The sequence below is a fragment of the Neomonachus schauinslandi genome, chromosome 10 (genome assembly GCF_002201575.2).
Source record: "Neomonachus schauinslandi chromosome 10, ASM220157v2, whole genome shotgun sequence".
Classification (NCBI taxonomy): domain Eukaryota; kingdom Metazoa; phylum Chordata; class Mammalia; order Carnivora; family Phocidae; genus Neomonachus; species Neomonachus schauinslandi.
Genome location: NC_058412.1, coordinates 84,056,894 through 84,077,812, shown reverse-complemented (window position 1 = coordinate 84,077,812; position 20,919 = coordinate 84,056,894). Strand labels below are relative to the sequence as shown.

Sequence of the window (20,919 nt, the reverse complement as noted above, 5' to 3'; positions counted from 1 at the left end):
TGATACCCAGAGATGAGAAGCAGTGACTGGCCGGGGCTGATCAGCTCTGGAATCACCTGGAAGAGAAGCCTTGATTCTCTGACAAGATGCTCTGGACTGCTGGGGTCTGGAATCACCCACCTTTGCTAGCAAATGGCTAATGCTAGCAACTTTCAGCAACCACTAGCAATGGCCACCCTTGGGAGCCAGAAGCAGAAGACGTGTCTTCCTGCCGGTCTTCCACCAGGACCTCCGAGGGGCAGATACTACCAGTGGCTGGACAATGCAGTGCACGCACTCCCCGCCCCACAGAACAGAACAGAGACCCCAAGTACAGATGGAGGCTGAGGCGACCGGTAAGTAGCCAGCAAAGAAAGTGACCCTTGACCAGGGCCTGATGGACTCCTTGTTTGTACTAACCCTCAAGGCCTTCCAGAATCTTTCCCCTCCAACATTTGTATCTTCTCTTTTCAATCCCTGCCCCTCCAGCCAACCAAACATCCCCACTGTGTCCTCTGGGATCCTTTCCCTCCCCAGCGCCCCTGTCCTTGCTATTTCCTGAGCGAGACGGCTGCTCAAGGTGCGTGAGTAAAAATCTTACCTGAGCTTTCAAATTCTGCTCATGCTGCTCCTATTCTGCCAAACTTCCTCTCCCTGCTCTTCCTGGACGCAGAGGTGTGCTGGTTAAAAGGAAAAAAAAAAAAAAAGGAAAAAGAAGCAGCAGCCCTGAATTATAGCCACTGCTCATTTCCATGGTATAAACACTCTCGCTGGAGCTGTTGCTACCCAACTTGGGTGAGCATGTACCCGCGGACCCGGTGCCCCATACTCCCAAGGGGCAGTGTGTCTGTCTGGTGAAATTCCTTCACCATCCACGGAGCCTGTCCCACAGCACTCACCACTTGCTACCAGGAATTACAGTTGTTTCTGCGCATGTCTTCACTCTCCCGCCAAAAAGCATCCTGGCCTAGGGGAAAGGCATGGGCTAAAACCCCATTCCCAGGCTCCCAGCTACTGCCTAAACTCTCGGGGCTTCCGTCCCTCCTCTACTAAACTCAGCCACAGCAACAGCACCCCTATACCACAGGGCTGTTATAGGACTTACAAGAGCCCACATGTCAAAGCACCTGGCGTAACAGTCTCTGGCCTGTGATAGAGGTGTAATGAATGTTGTTTCCTGCCCTTCTTAGGTTTTTAGCAATCCAGGACAGGAGCCGTATTATGATTTTGTTTTTAGTTACCCCTTGGAACTAGTAACTGCTCAAAAATATTCTTGTTAACATATCCATAGGAAGAATGAAGTCCTTGATAGCAAGGGCAAGGTGGGGGTGGGGACGTGAGCCTAGAGACCTGTTGGGGGAAATGGAGGTGGGCCGGTTGGAAAAAGACAAGGGGAAACAGAGAAGAGGGGCAGAGGGAATGACAGACCCAAGCCCACGGTTTCCCTGATGAGTTTGGAGGACCTCTTTGGCATGTCCTTTCCCTTGTGTCTTTGCACTTCCACTGGGCACAATGTGTACTATCACCTACTCCCCAATTCTGGCTTTGGTTGGGCTGGAAATCAGAGTCCCGGGCCACCAACAGCTTTCTTGGTGGTAATGATGGCAGCAGCAGGATTTTACCTGTAGCAGCTGATGACATTTCCAAATATTTACTCTGGTGGGGCAGGAGAATGTGACAATGGTATACAGTGGCAGAAAAAATGCTCAACTAGGAATGTGATTCAGTTTTGTAGAGAAATAGTGTGTATTTCACAATGCGGCCCTGTTTGAATTGGTGGATACCTATCAACTAAACCCTGCCTACTAACCAAATATGCTTGAAATCTACTCACAGCTCCAATCTGATTTTCCCAGTAGGGCGAGTGTCAACAAAATCTTTTCTCACATCTCTGCTCCTCACCTTTAATCTAAAAATCACAGTATCCTAAAATCAGAGGAGCCCAGAGCCCTGCCTGCTCTAGGCGCTTCAGTGCAAAGTCATAGATGGAACCCAAACCCAGAATGTTAATGATAGGTAAACTAAGATTCACAGGCAAAAAGCGATTTGTTCCAGGCTCACAGGTGGGCTCTAGAAACCCTGCCACTGTGGGAACCTAGGCTTCTGGCTCCCACAGTAGGGCTCTCTCTGCCTCCAAAGGAAGTAAAGGAAGTGTCACCCAGCAGCTTCCTTTGATACTTCAGACTGGGATCTGGGCTTCTTGAAAGTAGTCCACTCCATTTGTGGGCAGCATGACAGCAGGATGGCTCTTCCCATGGCAAAACTGCTCAGCATGTCTCCTCCCATTCAGTGATTCTCAGCAAGTTACTGGGGGAGCCCAGGGATGAGGGGAAGGTTGTATTTGAATCACACAATCACAGCATTTGCTCTGTGTAGTTTCAAGGCTGTAACATATGACTGCTTTGATTTATTGCTAGTTGTTTATTATTCTTGGAGATTTCTAATAAAGCTAACACAAAGTATTTGATTTTGGCAAAATGGCCTGGCATTCCAAGGACGCTGCTGGCTCCTCTGATTTCTCCCTGTGGCTGAGTATCAGCACTTCTAGCCAGTAGCTCCCCAACATTTTCTGGGTCTCATCTGACTTGGCATCACAGGTCTGTGCGTACCATCTTTTCTTCAGGGCCAGCTTTCTGCAGCTCCGATGACGAGCTTCTGGTATCTGTGTACCTTATGACACACTTCCTTGTTTGTAGCTGGCATTCAATAAATGCTTATGGAATAAATACATTCAGCCACCACACACGTAATCTGTACACCACCGCAGTTCACCTCCCTAACTACTTAACTATATATACACTCAACAAAAAGCTTGGAATGAAACACATGTGCTGACATGTTCAGTGTTTTTCTAGAGGCAGAGACAAAGCGCGGTTTCATACCTTCCTTTTCCTGGTTTATCCTTATACCACCAGCATTACGTTTTCATAATAATAACAAACTATTTTTAGAAGAAAGACATCCCAGTCCATCATAGCAGTGAAAAAAGCAATGCATCGGTTTGACTTTAGCACTGTTCAGAGAATTAATAATTTTCGCTGCCGCTATTGTTACTGAAGACAGCCCACAGAACTAGTCAACTTTCTGAAAGAGGCGTTCTAAGGACTTCAAAGACATGGCTAAATTTAGCATAAATATTTCTTTTCATCGCCACATATGACTGCCCACCGCTTGCCACCCGCTGGGCCGGCTTCGGAAACCCAGCGACCGCGATCCCGCCCTCGGGTAGGGAACGCACCTCTTAGGTACAGAATCCCAGCGGCACCTCCGGGGAAAACATGCCGGCTCGCGCATGCGCCGCGCCCGCTCCGCCTCGCCCGCTCCGCCGCGCCCCGCCCCCGGCTCGCAGCCACATTCTTCGAAAACTGAGTTAGCAGCCGCAATTGCGCCTGCGGGCAGAGGGGCGGAGGGGCGGGGCGTTGGGAGGGCGAGAGAGGAGGCGGGGCGGAGGCGGAGTCGCGCGTGCGCGGTGGTGTCACCAGCAGGAAACCCGGCGCGCGGGGGCGGGACCGCGCGGGCCGGGGGCCGGGGGCAGGGGGCGGGGCTCTCCGGGGCCGCCGCCGCTGCCGCCGCCGCTGCCGCCGCTGCCGCCGCCGTCCCAGCCGCCGCGCATTGTGCAGCAGGCGGCCCCCGCGCGGTAGGGCCCTGGACCCGCGCGGCTCCTGGGGATGGTGAGCAAGGCGCTCCTGCGCCTCGTGTCTGCCGTCAACCGTAGGAGGATGAAGCTGCTGCTGGGCATCGCGCTGCTCGCCTACGTAGCCTGTGAGTTCGCGCCGGGGCCGGCAGGGAGCCCCATTCATTCCCGGGCGCCGCGGTGGCGGGGCCGGGTGCCGGCGGGCTGCGTGCGGCCCCGGAGCGGCCCTGTTGTCCGGTCTCCCGTCCCGCACCGGGCGGGACCTGCGCTCCCTGCTTTCACCCCTTTTCGGGGGTTGCGGACCGGTCTCCCCCTTTCCGCTCTTGTGGCAAAGCAACTGGCCAACTTGGGCGCAGACCCTCCAGCGCTTAGGCCCCGGCGCGGAGACCGGGCGGCCGGGCGGAGGGGTCCTTGCCCCGGGGCTCTGGGACAGCCGGGCCCCTGCGCGGCGAGACGCCTCCGGCCTCGGCCGACCTCGCGCGCGCGGCCTCAGCCCGCTGCCTCCGCACCCCCCCCGACGCGTGGGACTGCTGTCCACGTCGCCCCGGCAGCCGGTGAGGGTCCAGCCGGCGATTCCCGAGCGTGCCGCGCGAGGACACCCTGGGAACAGCCGCGGCCGTGCCGCCGTGTTGGTTAAGTAGGATAAAAATACTGTTGCCGTTGGCAGAGCCCTCGCTTCGACTGTTTGCTCCGCAGGAAAATTACTCAGCATTTAACTACTGGGGAGCCAAGTGTTGCTGGCCCCCGCCGGCCGGTGGCCGCGCCCAGATGTCCGGGTGCGCGGGGTCCCCGGGGCGCGGCGGGTCGGCCCCGTGGGGAGGCGCAGCGCAGGGAGACCCAGGGCGGCGCTTTGCTGTGTACGGTGTGTACGGTTCTCGTCTCAGTCATGACTCCCAGCCTCTGCCTGAGACAGGGCAGGAGGGGCAGTTCGCAGGCAGGTGGTAGACCCTTGTCTTCTTAGAGGCGGAAACTGTCCTTTGCTTGCTTGCTTTTTTTTTTTTTTTTTAAAGATCTACTCGATGGGAGTATATTTTAATTGTTGCTATTAATAGTTTACCAACTACCACAGTTGGACTAGAAATAGCTCCCAGTGTGAGCTCCGTTTGAATCCTAGCCACCAGACAGATAACACTCTTAAATGAAACAACCTGCTAACCGGTTTAGTTACCAAGATCTGATTCTAGAGGTGACAGGGGACTTGAGAAAGTGACTTCAGTTGAGCTCTAGGAGGACATGTGTTATTCAGACCCAGGCTGTCCAGCATAGCCCTGCTCTTCCAGGAGGTGGAGCAGAGAAAGCTCCAGCAGGGCTCTTAGATCCTAGACAGTTTCAAGCCGGGGATGGGAGTTAGATGTGAGTAGTTTGAAAGGGAGAAAGCTACCCTTAAGTGTTTGTGGTCAATCTTGAGTAAGAAAGCTGACCAGGGGAAAGATCTCTTAAAATTGCATAATTATTGTTATGAAATAATAATACCTAAATTTGCTGAGTGTTTACATGTATGTGCAGGCATGAGTCTCATTGGCTTATTTAATTATCTCAACAATCTTAGGAAATACTATGGTTATTCCCATTTTAGAGGTGAGGAAATTAAGACCAAGAGAAATTAGTAACATTTATGGATGATTACACAGATGACAAACGATAGAGAGCCAAGTTTTGAACCCAAAAAGGCCAGGGATGTGGGGGTAGAACCCAGGTCTGCATCAGGCTCAGTGTTGATTATAGGACTTCTAAAGTTGGACAGAGGTGTTTAGAATTAATAAAAGGGGATCTAGGGAGCCATGGGAAGTTGTTCACCATCCATTCCACTGGGAAATCTTGCCAAGTCCTTACCGTTGTCTGTGACCGTGCTTGGTGCCAGGGGACACTGGGAAGTGCCATCTTGGTACTTAGAGCAGTAGTTCTCAAACTGGAGTGTGCATCAGAATCGCCTCTGGGTTTTCAAAACACAGATTTTTGCCTCCCACCTCAAGTTGTTGATTGAGTAGGTCTGGGATGTGCATTTCTCATAGCTTCCCCTGGGAAGCTGTTGCTGTGGCCTGGGGACCACTGGTCTAGAAGGTAAAGTGGCCAAGAATTAGATAATCATCCCAATGAGGGTTAATTTACAAACTGGTATGAAGGAGAGGATTGCATGAGAACTTATGACAGGGACTCCTGAATTAGAGGAATCAGGGACATTTGTTTCCATGAGGAGTTGAGGCTTGAGCTAAGAATTGAAGGATGTGTAGAATCAGGAGGCCTAGGAGGGAATGTGTTCCAGAAGGAACAGCATGTGCAGAGGTCCTGTGGCAGCCAAGAACAGGGAGTGCTACAGGAATGCAAAAAGGGTAGTGTTCTGGGCGCCTGGGTGGCTCAGTCGGTTAAGCGACTGCCTTCGGCTCAGGTCATGATCCCGGGGTCCTGGGATCGAGTCCCGCGTCGGGCTCCCCGCTCTGCAGGGAGCCTGCTTCTCCCTCTCCCACTTCCCCTGCTTGTATTCCCTCTCTCACTGTGTCTCTCTGTCAAATAAATAATAAAAATAAAATCTTTAAAGAAGGGTAGTGTTCTTGGAGCGTGAAAACAAGGTACAGTGATGAGGCTGGTCAGCAGACAGGGGCCAGAGTGGGCCAGCTTGGGAGAGGCCTTGGGCCAGCTTATAAAATCTGTAATTTTAGTTTTGAGGGGCTCAAGAATAGGGTGGATCAGTGTTGCTAATGAGCAGGGATGGTATGCCTGAGACAGTGCGGAGGGGTGGGGGTGGGGTGCAGGGGGAACGTTACCGGGCTCCTGATTGGTAGTGTCCAAGGACACTGAAAATATAAGTCAACAGGGAGCCCATTGACAATCTTGCCCTTCCTGTTAGGAGTGAAATCTCTTTGAAAAAACTGTCCACACTCCCACTTAACACACACCCTCAGTCCCCGTTCTGGAAGTGCACTGCCTGTTTCTCTCTCAAGTTCTGCTAGTCTTTCTCCTTCCACTTGGATCTTTCTCAACAGGTTTTTTTTTTTTTTCTTTTTTTGCCTACTTGGGCCAGTCTCCCTTCCTACTCTCAGTGAACATTCTGGACCATGCTTAGGGGAGTGAGACCGTGCCACCTTGCACTGCACATACCTGTGTTTTCTTCTCAATAAAATTCCCGATCCTTGAGGACAGGGATTGTCCCTTAAGTGTTTCAGCCCTGGTAGCACTTGGATCAGTGCTATTAGCTCTTTGGAAGAGCTCAGAGGTCTGATTGAAAATCTTGCCTACTTACTAGGCAGAGGCTCCCCAGGCAGAGGCTCAGCTGGAATTACCTTTCGTGTTTTTTAACATGCAAATAGTTTGAAAAGTCAATAGCCTCTGCAGGGTTTGTTAGGCAAAACAGAGTCCCTTCCTCTATTTTCCCCCACCCAGAGGCAAGCGCTTAACTTCTGTTCGCTGATTTTGATATTTGGCTTTGTGCCATAGAATGATATGCTTGCTGATTTGTCATTTGTAGGTATTACCTAGTGACTTTATTCTTTGGAAGATGATTGTTAATTCTCTTAACCTGCCCTACCCCCCCCCCCCCCCCCCCACGCCCCACCATGTTCACCATCGCCAGTGTAGATGTGGTGTAATTTTGAGATAAACATTTAGAATACATGTGTTTGACTAAATGCTGTTCTGATTGCTAGTGAGGAATGCTGTGCGTGACTTTTTGTTTTCCCTGGAGCTAATCATTGACTTTTCTTTTTCTTTTTTTTTAAATTTTCTATGTACTATTTCTGATTCAACTCCAAATGCTTTGTCAATTGTTTGCGTCTTTCCCCAAGATGTTCAGGAGCAGCAGGACCTCTTGACGGGGTGCCTTCCTGAAGAAGGGCCCCCAGAGCCTTCAAACCTGCCCTGCCCATCACAGACGCGCTGTCCCCTGACTTCCCCTTGCTTATTTCACACTTCTTTCACTTGGACGTGCATTGAAGGAGAATCTTGAGACCATCTAAGTGTCTTTCTTCACCTTTACTTGATAGATTGATAATGTTGAATTCTAGAAAAAGATTCCTTCAGAACTTTTCAGGAATTGTTCCTTTACTTTCTGGTTTCTAGTGTTGACAAGTTGTTTCAGGTCCGTCCCTTTCCGTGGGACTTGTGTTTTCCTTCTGGAAGATTGCAGGATCTTCTTTTGGCCCATGATAGTCATCGTTGACCACCTCTTTACAGCTTTCTGTCCCTTGGCCTTTTCCTTACTCCCAGACCCGGGCGGCCTCCTGCAGTCACCGTGCCCAGGAGTGGAGGCGGGGACCCTGCTTCACTTCGGGGCCCAGTGAGTAGTCATGAACGTTTCCTCCCCTCTGGCTTGATAACCGGCATCATTCAAGGTGATGGTGCTCAGTGCACAGCCCCCCAACTCCCTTAGAGTGACATAAACTTGAAGAATGCATCTTTGTTTTTAAGCGTCCTAGGGTCTGGGTCTGCTCGTTGCTGCAGCTCAGCAGAGCCTGCCCTGACCCACCTGTCCCCTGTGGTCTGAGGTGCATGAGGCCCGCCTTGCATGCCTCTGTGCCCTGTGTGCTGGGTACTGCAGAGCCCCCTGGTAATCCAGAAACTCTTCCATTTCAGTTCTGGGGATTTTCTTAAATTATTCTTCGGTTGTTTCCTTTCCTTTGTTCTGTGTTTTCTCTCTCTGGAATATTATTATGCTGATGTAGTATTGCCTACTCTAGTCCTTTTATTTCCTATTTTCCCCCCATTTTAAAAGTTTTGCTCTACTTTTTGGAAACTTCTGCTTTGTATTTTAACACTTCTAGTGATTTTTAAAAATTTTTAGTTTTGCTATCGTTTTTCCATTTATAAGAGTTCTTTTTTTCTCTGGATTAAAAAAAAACTAAAATGTGGTCTTCATTTCATGGTTGTATTCTCTTCTTGGAAATTTTGTTTGCTCTTTCTCACTAAAGAGTCTCTTCCCTCCAGGTCCCTTCCCACTTTTCTTGTGCGAGGCTTTCCTTGGCATTCTGGTGGCCCTAGGTTTTCTGCTCCTGTTTGGGAGGAGTACCATAGGTCTGTCCTCTGGTCTCTGAGCTCTGGTGACAAGGCTCTGCCAGGCTTCTGCCAGATGGGGAGCCTCAGCTGCCTGCGTCTGGGGGCCCAGTGGGTACAGGGCTTCCCGTCTGAGCAGTACTTTGATCATCATCCCAGGTGGACCTTGCTCCCCAGTCCGAGACCCCCTCCCCAGAGATGGGGCTGCCCGCCCATCTTTTGCCAGGCCGGGGAGTGGAGCTGCCACTCGTCCTGTTGTTTAGACAAATTTGAAAGTCAGACCCTCTGTCTCAGTGGCTTTGTCACCCCATTTCCAGATGCACCAGGCATGACCATTCCTGACCCCCCCCGGGGTGTGGCCCGGCCTTCCCCACTGCCTGCCTCTGCTAGCCTCGTTCTGTTACCCTTTACCCATCCACCTAGGCTCAGACTTTAAGCAAGAATGAAAAAGAAGTCTACCTGCTGATGTTGTGAGTTTAGGAGCCATTATTTTTACCTTCAGCTCTTGAAATCTAGAGTTGTGATGTCCAGTAATATTCACTTAATTTTTGGTGTATCGTGGATCTTGCGGTAATGACACTGCGTTTGTGGTACCTTTCTATCCTATTGCTCTTATTCCACTGAGGAGGAAAGCTACTGAATGAAATCCTGAAAACCATACAGAAACATGTTGCTTGCATTTATGGGAACAGACGTCAACCTTGTCTGAGTTGGGCTTCCCTTAGAATACTTTTGCCCTTAAACTGACCAGCCCCACGTGGCTAAGGGACTGTCCTCGTGAATTCCTCAGTAAACATCCACTGGCCTGCTGCCAGGGAGACACAGGGAGTTAGCATCGTGGTGCCAGCAGACTCCAGGGAGAAGAGGTAGGGGAAAAACAAGCAAACAGTCCAGGTGCTGGTTCCAGATTCACCTGAGCGTGACGATCAGCTCGCGCTTGTTAAATGCAGGTTCTCAGGATCCTCCTGATACCCACCAGGCAGGGGCCTGGGAATCTTCCTTCCATCCCTCCTTGGGGGTTGGGGAGGGGCACCTTGAAATTGTGTTGGGCGCTCATCATTTTAAGAATTTCCACACCTATTTTCTATTCTTTCTATTGAAAGAATAATCAACAAACACCCAAATCCTCCTGTGCCCATATTTACTTTTTTTTCCCCACATTTGTTCTTTCTCTCTGTTTTAATGTATACATTTTTTTGGTTGAAATATTTGAGAGTTGCAGACATAGTATTACTTTACCTTTAAATACTTTAACGTAGATCTCCTAAGACTAAAAGCATCTTCTATATAATCTCATACCCTAAAAATTAACATAAATAACATTGTCTAACATACAGTCCATGTTTGAATTCCCCCAGCTGTACCATCCACGTCTTTGATACCCTTTTCTGGGTTTTTGTTTTGTTTTGTTTTGTTTTAACTCTAGGATTAGTCAAGGTTTATATGCTGCATTTATTTGGCTGTTAGATCTCTAATTTTTTTTGATTTTTCATAACACTTACCTTTTAAAAAAGCGCAGGCCAGTTGTCCTGTTAAACGTCTTGAATTCTGGATTTATCTGATTGTTTCCTTACAATTAAATTTGGCTGGACATTTTTTATAATAGTGCTTGTTGATTTGCATTCCGTCAGGGTGGTTGCACCCTTCATCATATGTTGGATGCCTGGAAGGGCTGGCCGTCACTGCACTTCATTTTAAAGGTGCCTTTTCCCTGTACGCAGTCCCCGGGGTGATTCTTGGAAACCCTGAGTATCTTCTTGTCTGGCCCATGCATTTAGCGGCCATTGGTGGTCCTTGCCTGGATCAGTTTTTACTTTGGGAAATCCAAAATGGTGATTTTCTGATTCTGTAAGCCCTTCTGTGTTTATAAACTTGTGTTGTTCTGGAAAGAACTTGCCTCCCTCGTTCATTTCTCACTCTCTATGGTAGTTTCCTGTGCCTGCTCTAAGAAATTGCGACAAACTAGGTGGCTTTCATATAGGAGAAGTTTATTATCTCACAGTTTGGAGGCCAGCAGTCTGAAATCAACGTGCTTGCAAGGCCGCTCTCCCTCTGAAGGCTCCTTCAAGGCTCCAGATGTTTTGGCCTGTGGATTCATCCCGCCATCTGCCTCTGTGGGTGGTCACATTGCCTCCTGTCTGTCACATCTCTTCTGTGCCCCGTATGAGGACACTTGGCACTGGATTTAGGGCCCAACTGGATAATCTAGAGTGATCTTTGGTCTCAAGATCCTTACTTATATCATACCAAGTAAGATCACATTCAAGGTTCTAGGGATTAGGATATGGACATATTTTGGGGGAGGGGGTCACCAATTAGTTCACCCCTGCCCCCCTTTAAAAAAATCTTTGTGGACTCATAGATTCTTTGAGTCTTTGAGCACTTCCTTGATGTCCAGATGTTCCAGGCTTATCTTGTTCTTTCTCTGCCCCAGTCTTGGAATTAGCTATTTCTTGAAGGAGTCCTGCTTGTTTTCACTGGGGAACATTGTTAAGGAGTCAGGACCTGGGCCCTGGTTGTGTGCATTGCCATCGATGTGTCCTTGCTCCCGTCTCTTTCAGGGGACAGAGCCAGGAAACGTACACACTTTTTCCAATCATGAGTTTACGCCAATATGCCCAATTTAAATCTTAACAGGTTTCTTCCTTACCTTCCCGTATTCCATATTGCTGTGTCCTTTTTCCCCACTGTGAAAATCTCATTTCTGACATCAGTAAAAAGTCATTGACTCTACTACCATACAGACAGAACGGTTTCAGAATTACTACGTCAATACCGTACTGACAACAAACTTAACCAAATTCAGGATTTCTCTGTAGTTCTTTTTGTCCTCACAATATGTCCCACTGAGGATGTTCAGTTAGAGTATTATGTTCAAAAGCTACTTGTGATAATTTTGTTTAATAGCCGATACAAGTCAAAGTTCATTTCTTGGTTTGTATTCAGTTTTCTTCTTTCTGATAAAGTATTTAAACCATATACGTGGTTCAAAAGTCAAAGTACCTAAAAATTAGCTGCTTGGGGAAATCTCGAGCCTTCTGCACCCTTTCAGTGTGTTTTATCTATCTTTCTGCAAATATTAACATTAGTCTGTGTGGATGCTGCCCTTACTATGGGTGTTGACCCAGCAGGTAGCATCCTGTGCAGACTCTTTGCCTCCCTTTCGCGGAGAGCGAGCGCTCTGCCAGACGCATGCAGACGCGCCCTCGCTGTTGTACAGCTGTGTTACACTCCCGTGTGCACGCACCTGTCTCCTGCGGAAGGCGTTTCAGTGATTTCAGAGATGTTGCTGTCACAAAAGCTGCTGCAGCGAAGAAACCTGTGCACACGCTCCCACCGGGGCCGCTGGTTCTCTTGGCCTCCCCAGCAGGGGCTGTCGGCAAACGTTTGCATTTTCACCAGTCTGAAAAATGGCATCTCCTTGTTTTAATTTGTGTTTCTCTTATTGTGAGTGTCATGAAGCATCTTTTGAAATGTTTAAGGGCTATTAATATATCTTCCTCTGAGAACCGTTTATGGGTTTGCTCATTTTTCTATTGAGTTGTTGGTTCTTTTTTTTCCCATTCATTTTTTTTTTTTTTTAAGTAGGCTCCACACCCGACATGGGGCTTGAACTCACGACCCCGAGATCAAGAGTCACATCCTCCTCCCACTGAGCCAGCCAGGCTCCCCTCTTTTCCAGGGACTTTTAAGAACCCTTTATATATGTGTTAACTGTTCTCTGTGAAGTGAATGGCAATTATTTTCTCATGCCTGGTGTGGTGTGGAGAAAAATATATTTGGTCTTTGTCCCCTGTGGGCACAAAGCTGCTAAAACTCCTGGGATTTCCTGAGTGATAGGAGTGTCTTTTTTTGCTCATGAGAACCCCTCTTTGATCACACCTGAGTTGATGCCAATGAAGTGATTTAGCGTGGGCTCCTGGGTAGCCAGGATGGGGCCGGTCACGAGAAGGATCCCACCCACCAACCTCCAGGAAGGGAATGGGGTGCTGGAGATTGAGCTCTACAGAAACTTGGACAGTGGGATTTGTAGAGCTCCCCAGTTGTGGAATGCAACGGGGGACTGGGAGGGTGGTACGCCAGAGAGGGCATGGACGGTCCAGTCCCCTCCCCATACCTTGCCCTGTGCATCTCTTCCACTTGTCTGTTTCTGAGTTGTATCCTTTATAATGAACCAGTACGTGTAAGTAAACTGTTTGCCCGAGTTCTTGGAGCCATTCTAGCAAGTTACCAAACCCAAGGATGGGGGGGTGTCATGAAAACCCCCAATTTATAGCCACTTCATCAGAAGTATAGGGACTTGTGATTGGTGTCTGAAGTGGGGGCAGCCTTGTGGGACTGAGCCCTTAACATGGGCCTGTCCTAACTCTAGGTTGTTAGTGTGAGGTGTGAGAATTGAATTGAATTGTTGGACACCCACATAGTGAGTGTCCAGAGAGTTGGAGAATTGGTTGTTAGTGTGGGAAAAAGCCACACATTCGGTGTTAGAGGTGTTCTGAGGGTAGAAACAGATTTTAGGACCTGGGAGTCTTTATTTTCAACAGCTTTCCTGTCCCCCTCCCCCCGCCCCCGACACACACACACATAGTCCTTAAGACACTGGCCAAGGTGTTTGACGAGAGAAATGAGACTAGGGACTGGGAAGGAATGGGCATGCCCTCAAGGCCCAGGGGTTGGTACTTCAGAGGATGAATAGGATTTGGACAGTAGGGTTGAAGGTGTAAGTGCCAGCATGACCATGTACATGGAGGTGACAGTGCAAGGAGCAGGTCCCTCTGGTCCTTAACGGCAGCATTTGAAGTCTGCCTCCACATAAACTTCATTCAGTGAGCTGAATAGACAAACATTCGATCAAAATTCATGCAGCATGAGAAGTTAGAGATTGCAATGAACATATTTCAAAATATGCAAGCATTAGGGCAGGGCCAGATAGAATCAGCTTTGCATTTGGGGTCAGCCCATCTAGCCTGGATATTGCACTCTCCTGCCGGTATCCCGCTACCTCGTGTAGATGCTTGGGCAGGTTTTAGGCCTGGTGTGTGGTAGTGCTGTGTAGGCCGGGATATCAAGAGCCTGGTTGTTGTGATGTCGAAGAGCTTTCCTGAGTAGATGTTTAACAGGCAGGCCCGGTTGCCAGATTCTCCATATGCGTTGAATCCACGTTAATGCCTACTCCCCACCCCCCCTTTTTTTCTTGCTTTATGTTCTACAAATGTTTGGGTCTTAGGAGCTCCTGCAGGCTACGTGTGAGAAGAATGATTCCGGGTTGGCCCTTTTTGGAGAAGGGCAGTTTCACTTGCCCTCATTCGACTCATTCTGTGGCTTGGGGACAGTCATCTATCTAACCCTGCTGTTTCATTTTTATGCACTTGCAACAAGGAGATACTGTGTTCTCTTATACCTTGCAGGTACTAATACTTTTTAGAAAACACTATGAGGAATTGACAGAATTTCTTTAAAGAGATGATAGCTTCACTTGTGAGCCACCTGGGAGAAAAGATGTTTCCAGGGATAGGTGTGAGAAAGTGATGTGTGGGGGGGGCTGTCCTCACGTAGGAAGGGCAGTGACAGCGGGCAAGCAGGTGCTCCCCAGGGGTGGCCAGAGTGTTCTTTCTCTCCCTTTCATTCAGAAGGGCAAGGAGTGAATTTCAGATTAATCCATGAGTTTGAGTTTTTGGTTAAGCTTTCTATTTTTCTAACCAAAATAAATAAGTGCCCTAAAGCAGCAGCAACAAACACTTGAATTCTCCTTACCGTAGTCTTTCTCAGAAAGAGTCTGAGCATCTAGGAAAATGAAAACAATTTTGTTAGGGTGTTGAGGCCTTGGAATTTTATACTTAGTATCTGAACATTTTTATACTCTTTCTGAAAACAAGCTGTTTCTAAGTTAGAATTCAGTTGACATATGTAATGTAAGTGTTCTGAATTTCATTTATTTATCTGTTTTTAAAGATTTTATTTCATTTAGAGAGAGAGAGTCTGCCCCACAGGAGGGGCAGAGGGAGAGAGAGGATCCCAAGTAGACTCCCCACTGAGTGGGGAGCCTGACACGGGGCTCGATCCCTGAGATCATGACCTGAGCCAGAGCCAAGAGTTGGACACTTAACCGGCTGAGCCACCCAGGCATCCCTATTTATTTATTTATTTGTTTGTTTATTTATTTATTTATTTATAAGATTTTATTTATTTGACAGAGAGAGACACAGCGAGAGAGGGAATACAAGCAGGGGGAGTGGGAGAGGGAGAAACAGGCTTCCTGCCAAGCAGGGAGCCCGATGGGGGGCCCGATCCCAGGAGGCTGGGATCATGACCTGAGCTGAAGGCAGACGCTTAATGACTGAGCCACCCAGGCGCCCCCCTATTTATTTATTTTTAAAGATGTGAGCAGACTGGTCTGTTATACCGGCAACAGAAGATTAAAGGGGTAGGATGGCTCTGTTGGAATCAAGTGAAAGAATCACATTAATCTGACACTGTCAGGGGCCAGTGACAGTCTTTGTGGAAATGGTTACTAGTGAATGATAAGGGGCCATAAATGGTGATTCTCTTTGAAACTTGCATGTAGGCAAATCAGGATCTTAGTTCTGTTCTTCCTCTTAGTTTTTTTTTAAATTTATTTTTGTAGAATTTTATTCTGATTCCTTGCTCTCCTTAACTCCCAGTTCCTCTTAGTTATTTAAAGGACAAAATTTGTCCTAGGCCCTCAAAGCAATGAAAGCCCCCCCCTTCCCGCTTCTGCCACTGATGCAGGTGCAGAAATGCAGTGTGAGGAGTGACCTACTTAGATAATGCTACTGTCTTGCAGTGAGGCACGGGGGAGGATAATCTCCCCATTTTATGTATGGGGAAACTGAGGCAGGGGGCAGTTATATGACCTGCCCCAGCTCTTAGTCTGGTACTCCATGGTGGTATAGAAGGACCGGAAGGAACCCCAAGGCTGCACCTACCCCATCTCTTAGCTTCAGTATAGACTTTTAGTGACACTTGTCCTGAAAGAATTTGCACTTTGAAGCAGCCCTGTTGGGGTGCCTACAAGGTGGAAGGGCAGGAGGTATTCTAGAGGATCTCTGGGCATTGCCCTTGTCTTATTGGTGGGTAGTCAACTGGCTTCTGGTCCTCTTATTTGGCCCTGCAGTAGGGGTCCCCCCTCTTCCTTATGACTCTGACCTGGTTGATGAGCATGGTGGGCCCAGGTGGCTGCTGGGTAGCTTGTCTGCACTGAAGCCCCCACAGCCCCGATGCCCCAGCTTGGGTGGTTGGAAGGCCTGTCCCTCTGTTCTAGCAGCAGTGTTCTGTCCAGGCTGGGGTGCTGAGTTTACAAGGCCCACAGCCCTTCTGAGCCAGAGTAGTGGGTCTTGTACCTGCACCTGCCGGCTCACCTGCCTGGTCCCCCACCACTGAGCACCTGAGACCTTCTTGAGGCCTCTGAGGTACCTGCCCCCCCTCAAGCTCCAAACACTCCTTCCCCCACCCCACCTGCCTGCCACACCCACTCTTACCCTTCCCCCTTCCACATTCCTACCTCCCCCTTCTCACATACCCACCTCACCTAGTCCCTGGTACTCCCCCACTGTCCACTCACTTCCCTCTTCCTCTCTCGCTCTCCTCCTCAATCTCACCCCTTCCTCTAAGGAACACCTTACTCTCTACCTGTCCCCTTATCCCCTCTCCTGCTCTCCTCCCCACTCCCCCACCTAGTCCATACTACTTCCATCTCTTCCCTCCCTCCCCTCTCCCTACTCTCACCAACCCCCAGCACCCCCTCCACACTCGCCCCTCATCTGGCTTCTCCCGCATGCCCCTTTCCTCATGTTCTCCTGGACTGTGCCATCCCTGACAAGGGCTGTGCGCAGAAGACCATTTTCCAGGCCTGTTAGGGTGACCTACAGACACAGCCATTCCACGTGATTCTGACCCTGCAGATGGCCACCCCACCAGTGGGAAATCCGCACACTGGTTCCAGGGGCGTGGCCTACCTGGCTGCCCTCTGGGTGACACCAGTGGGCACCGTGGTTTGAGATGTCCCTCCTCAGTCCCTCCCGCACCTTCTTTCCCTCTCCACCTCTTCAAATACAAAATGAAAAGGCCGACTTAAAAGCATCGTCCAGATTTTTAAACTTCCCATTTAAAACTAAATAATTTGTAAATAGGGAAATAGGGTACTCAATGTGGAAAAACTTAGAGAATGAAGTACAAAGATAAAATCTCAATCCTCACAATTTTAGCATATTAAAAATGTCTTTCCATACAGAAATAGTGATGTCTCTTCATTTGAAATGAGGTCTTTCTTTTTGACCCTCAGTAAAGTTTTATAATTTCTTTCATGTAGATTTTGTATATTTTTTGTGAAGTTTATCAGGTTTCTCTTTAGCATTCTCAGTAGATCCAATAGCAAATATATTATTAACAAAGCAACTTTTAACATCAGGCTGTAAAATTACCCCCAAAGTTGTATTCCATTTTTAAAATATTTCTCCTTTGTGCTTTGCACTAATCCTTATGTATACACATACTCTTTCTGTCTTGTTCTTAATCATAGTGTTCTACTTTCTAAAAAAGGTTATTACACCTTTATGCATTACATCATATTTTCACATTCTGGGTTTGGTCACATGAGCTCCTTTCTCCGTTTAGAAGTTGTAGTGAGGAGTGTGAATTTTCCTTTTCTTCTTACCTACTTCAAAAAAATTCTTTTTTCTGATGTTCTTTGCCTTCAGTATTCTAAAAATAGATTCATCCCCATTTACTATCAGACTTAATCGGTGGTGTTCACTGGAAGCTAGTTGAAAAGGAAGTGCTTGTACAGAGCTGTTGCTTTGTCAGTTTTCAGCAGATTCATCACCCACTTGGCAGCAAAAGGCTATTGAGTGGCCTGCTCTGTGCTGGGATCTGGAAATTCACACCTTCTCCTGACTTCTGTTTCCACCGGGAAGTGGGAAGTGATTGGTCAGAAGGGAAGAGCACTGGGTCAGTTTCAGAGTGAATCCACAGGAAGTGAGGTCTGTGATTGTGATTTAGGCTTTGCGGGCTGTACCAGGGGATGGTACACGCAATGCTTTCATCTCTCCTGCCTGCAGCCCTGCGGCTGGACTGGGAAGGGAAGGATTCGCCCTTTGCTCTCCTTTTTCTTCAGTGAATCTGTTTCTTCTTTTTGTCAGAAAACTAAGGAGATGCCTTTATTTTGTAGCCTCAAGGGACGTCTATTTCATTTTCTATTGTCCGAGAGAAAATATTGCCATACTTCCTTAGGTTGAGCCTACATCTTTTTAAGTGGGAAAAAGCAAAAGATATGTGGCAACTTTGTATCATGCTAGGCATCTATTGCTATCTGTGAAGCCACAGGAGGGGAGAAGGGAGAGTCCACTTTTTGTCATTTATATCTGTGCCTAATGTGATTTGAAGAATCAAAGTGCTTGTTTGCTTTCTGGGGTGGTCTGGCATTTTTCTTTTTTTGTGCCTGTTTTTCTAAACTTGATATTACTGTCTAGGAGTTCAGATTAAGCAGTTTTTGAATGTTTAATTAAATAGTAGTACTATGGGGCACCTTGGTGGCTCAGTCAGTTAAGTATCTGCCTTCGGCTCAGGTCATGATTCCAGGGTCTTGAGATTGAGCCCCACATCAGGCTCCCTGCTCAGTGGGGAGTCTGCTTCTCCCTCATCCTCTGCAGCTCTCTCTGTCAAATAAATAAATAAATCTTGTGCTCTCTCTGTCAAATAAATAAATAAAGTCTTTAAAAAAAAATAGAACTGTGCACTAGAACCTTGAGAATATGTTTGAGTGGAATGTGTTTACAAATTTATTTGTGTCCTGATGTGAAGAGGCAGAAGTGATTTTCTCAGGTGAAGATTTGAGGACAGAATGCATCTTAATTCCAGCTGCAAGAAATAGACACATAGTGATAATAACATGGTAAATATCATGGTAGCTTTCTGTTGATAGATTGTTGCCTCTGAGTATTGACTTGAAGGACCTGGAGGAAACCAAGATATTTTATGATGGTTAAGAGTAAGTTACATCAGGAAATCCAAATCAAAACCTCAGTGAGGTACCACCTCACACCAGTCAGAATGGCTAAAATTAACAAGTCAGGAAATGACAGATGTTGGCAGGGATGCGGAGAAAGGGGAACCCTCCTCCACTGTTGGTGGGAATGCAAGCTGGTGCAGCCACTCTGGAAAACAATATGGAGGTTCCTCAAAAAGTTGAAAATAGAGCTACGCTATGACCCAGCAATTGCACTACTGGGTATTTACCCGAAAGATACAAATGTAGGGATCCAAAGGGGTAGGTGCACCCTGATGTTTATAGCAGCAATGTCCACAATAGCCAAACTATGGAAAGAGCCAAGATGTCCATCGACAGATGAATGGATAAAGAAGATGTGGAATATATATACAATGGCATATTATGCAGCCATCAAAAGGGATGAGATCTTGCCATTTGCAACGACGTGGTTGGAACTGGAGGGTATTATGCTGAGCGAAATAAGCCAATCAGAGAAAGACATGTATCATATGACCTCACTGATATGAGGAATTCTTAATCTCAGGAAACAAACTGAGGGTTGCTGGAGTGGTAGGGGTGGGAGGGATGGGGTGGCTGGGTGATAGACATTGGGAAGGGTATGTGCTATGGTGAGTGCTGTGAATTGTGTAAGACTATTGAATCACTGACCTGTACCTCTGAAACAAATAATACATTATATGTTAAAAAAAAAAAAAGATAGCAGGAAGGGAAAAATGAACGGGGGGAAATCAGAGGGGGAGACGAACCATGAGAGACTATGGACTCTGAGAAACAAACTGAGGGTTCTAGAGGGAAGGGGGTGGGGGATGGGTTAGCCTGGTGATGGGTATTAAAGAGGGCACGTACTGAATGGAGCACTGGGTGTTATATGCAAATCATGGAACACTACCTCAAAAACTAATGATGTAATGTTTGGTGATATAACATAAAAAAACTAATGATGTATGGTGATTAATTTAACATAATAAAAATATATATTTATATAAAAAATAAAATAATGAATATATTCTGCAATAAAAAAAGAGTAAGTTACAGTTTGGATACTAAGGTGCAAAGGGCATTGATATATGTCTTTTGGGGCTTAGTTTTAATTCACAGTTTTAACATTCTAACAATATGGAAGGATTTGGAAGATCCCTTTCCCTCTTCTTCCCCTTTCCAGCTAACCCTTTTTCCCTTCCTGTCAGTTACTGGTTGACATTTTAGTATGTCTGTATGAATCAACTAGATAGTTCCCTCTGCATTATGTATTCATAAAATATATTTAGGTATTTTTTTTAAAGATTTTATTTATTTATTTGACAGAGAGAGACACAGCGAGAGAGGGAACACAAGCAGGGGGAGTGGGAGAGGGAGAAGCAGGCTTCCCGCCGAGCAGAGAGCCCGACGCGGGGCTCGATCCCAGGACCCCGGGATCATGACCTGAGCCGAAGGCAGACGCTTAACGACTGAGCCACCCAGGCGCCCCTATATTTAGGTATTTTTAAAATGTAAATGGTTTATACCATGGGTTTTTCTGTGATTTGCTTTTGTAGTTAACATATGGAGAAAATCTTTCAATGCAGAGATCTCATTTGTCTAAATGGTTGCCTAGAACTCAGTGGTCGATGTATATCATGGGTTGTTCTCACTTAAAGGAAGGCTTGCATGGCTGAGGCTTTCAATGGGAGAGCTCTTCCCTTCAAACTTGTTCTTACAGCTTTGTTGAATAAAAGTGAAACCTGTTAAGGATAGCTCAATATTTAGAATTTTAAACCTTTACCTTAAAGACTGTCTTGGCTTTTCAAGGTCAGTGTGTGGAATTTCTGTTGTAATTTTCATTCTGCTACAGATGGGTCCTTTGGGCATCCTGCCCAGGAGAATGGTCAGGGGGAGCCTTGGGATTGGCCTGTGTTTGGGGAGGGCACTCCTCCTGGGCCTCGAGCATGGGGGAGCCAAGGGAGGGAGCACTGGACACCCTTTGGGGAGAAAGTCAGATGCTCTGGTTATGCCAGGGCTTTGCTGTGCAGAGTGACTGTGACACCCAGTCTCTGTCCCTAAGTGTGCCTGGTTGAGCTCGTGGGGACCCGGTCCTAAGCAAGCTTTATCTCAGCGGCACCTTGCTATCTATCAGAGATGAGACCATCTATGACAAGGTGCTGATTATTTCATAATTGGGAAGCACAAATATGATGTAAGAACCCCCAGACAGGGGCGCCTGGGTGGCTCAGTCGGTTAAGCGTCTGCCTTCGGCTCAGGTCATGATCCCAGAGTCCTGGGATCGAGCCCCGCATCGGTCTCCCTGCTCCGTGGGAAG

The 20,919-nt window shown here is 47.6% G+C and overlaps 1 protein-coding gene across 7 annotated transcripts in view; it reads left to right on the top strand.

Annotated features, from left to right (window-relative positions):
• The first annotated feature begins 3,541 nt into the window (after positions 1-3,541).
• The window catches only part of UXS1 (UDP-glucuronate decarboxylase 1), a 98,681-nt gene continuing 81,303 nt past the window's right edge, over positions 3,542-20,919 (top strand). For all 7 annotated transcript variants that reach the window (XM_021680319.2, XM_044918696.1, XM_044918698.1 and 4 more), the window contains exon 1: positions 3,542-3,741. In XM_021680319.2, coding sequence (XP_021535994.1) covers positions 3,648-3,741 — 94 coding nt within the window. In that variant the 5' untranslated portion in view covers positions 3,542-3,647. The remainder of the gene's footprint in view (positions 3,742-20,919) is intronic.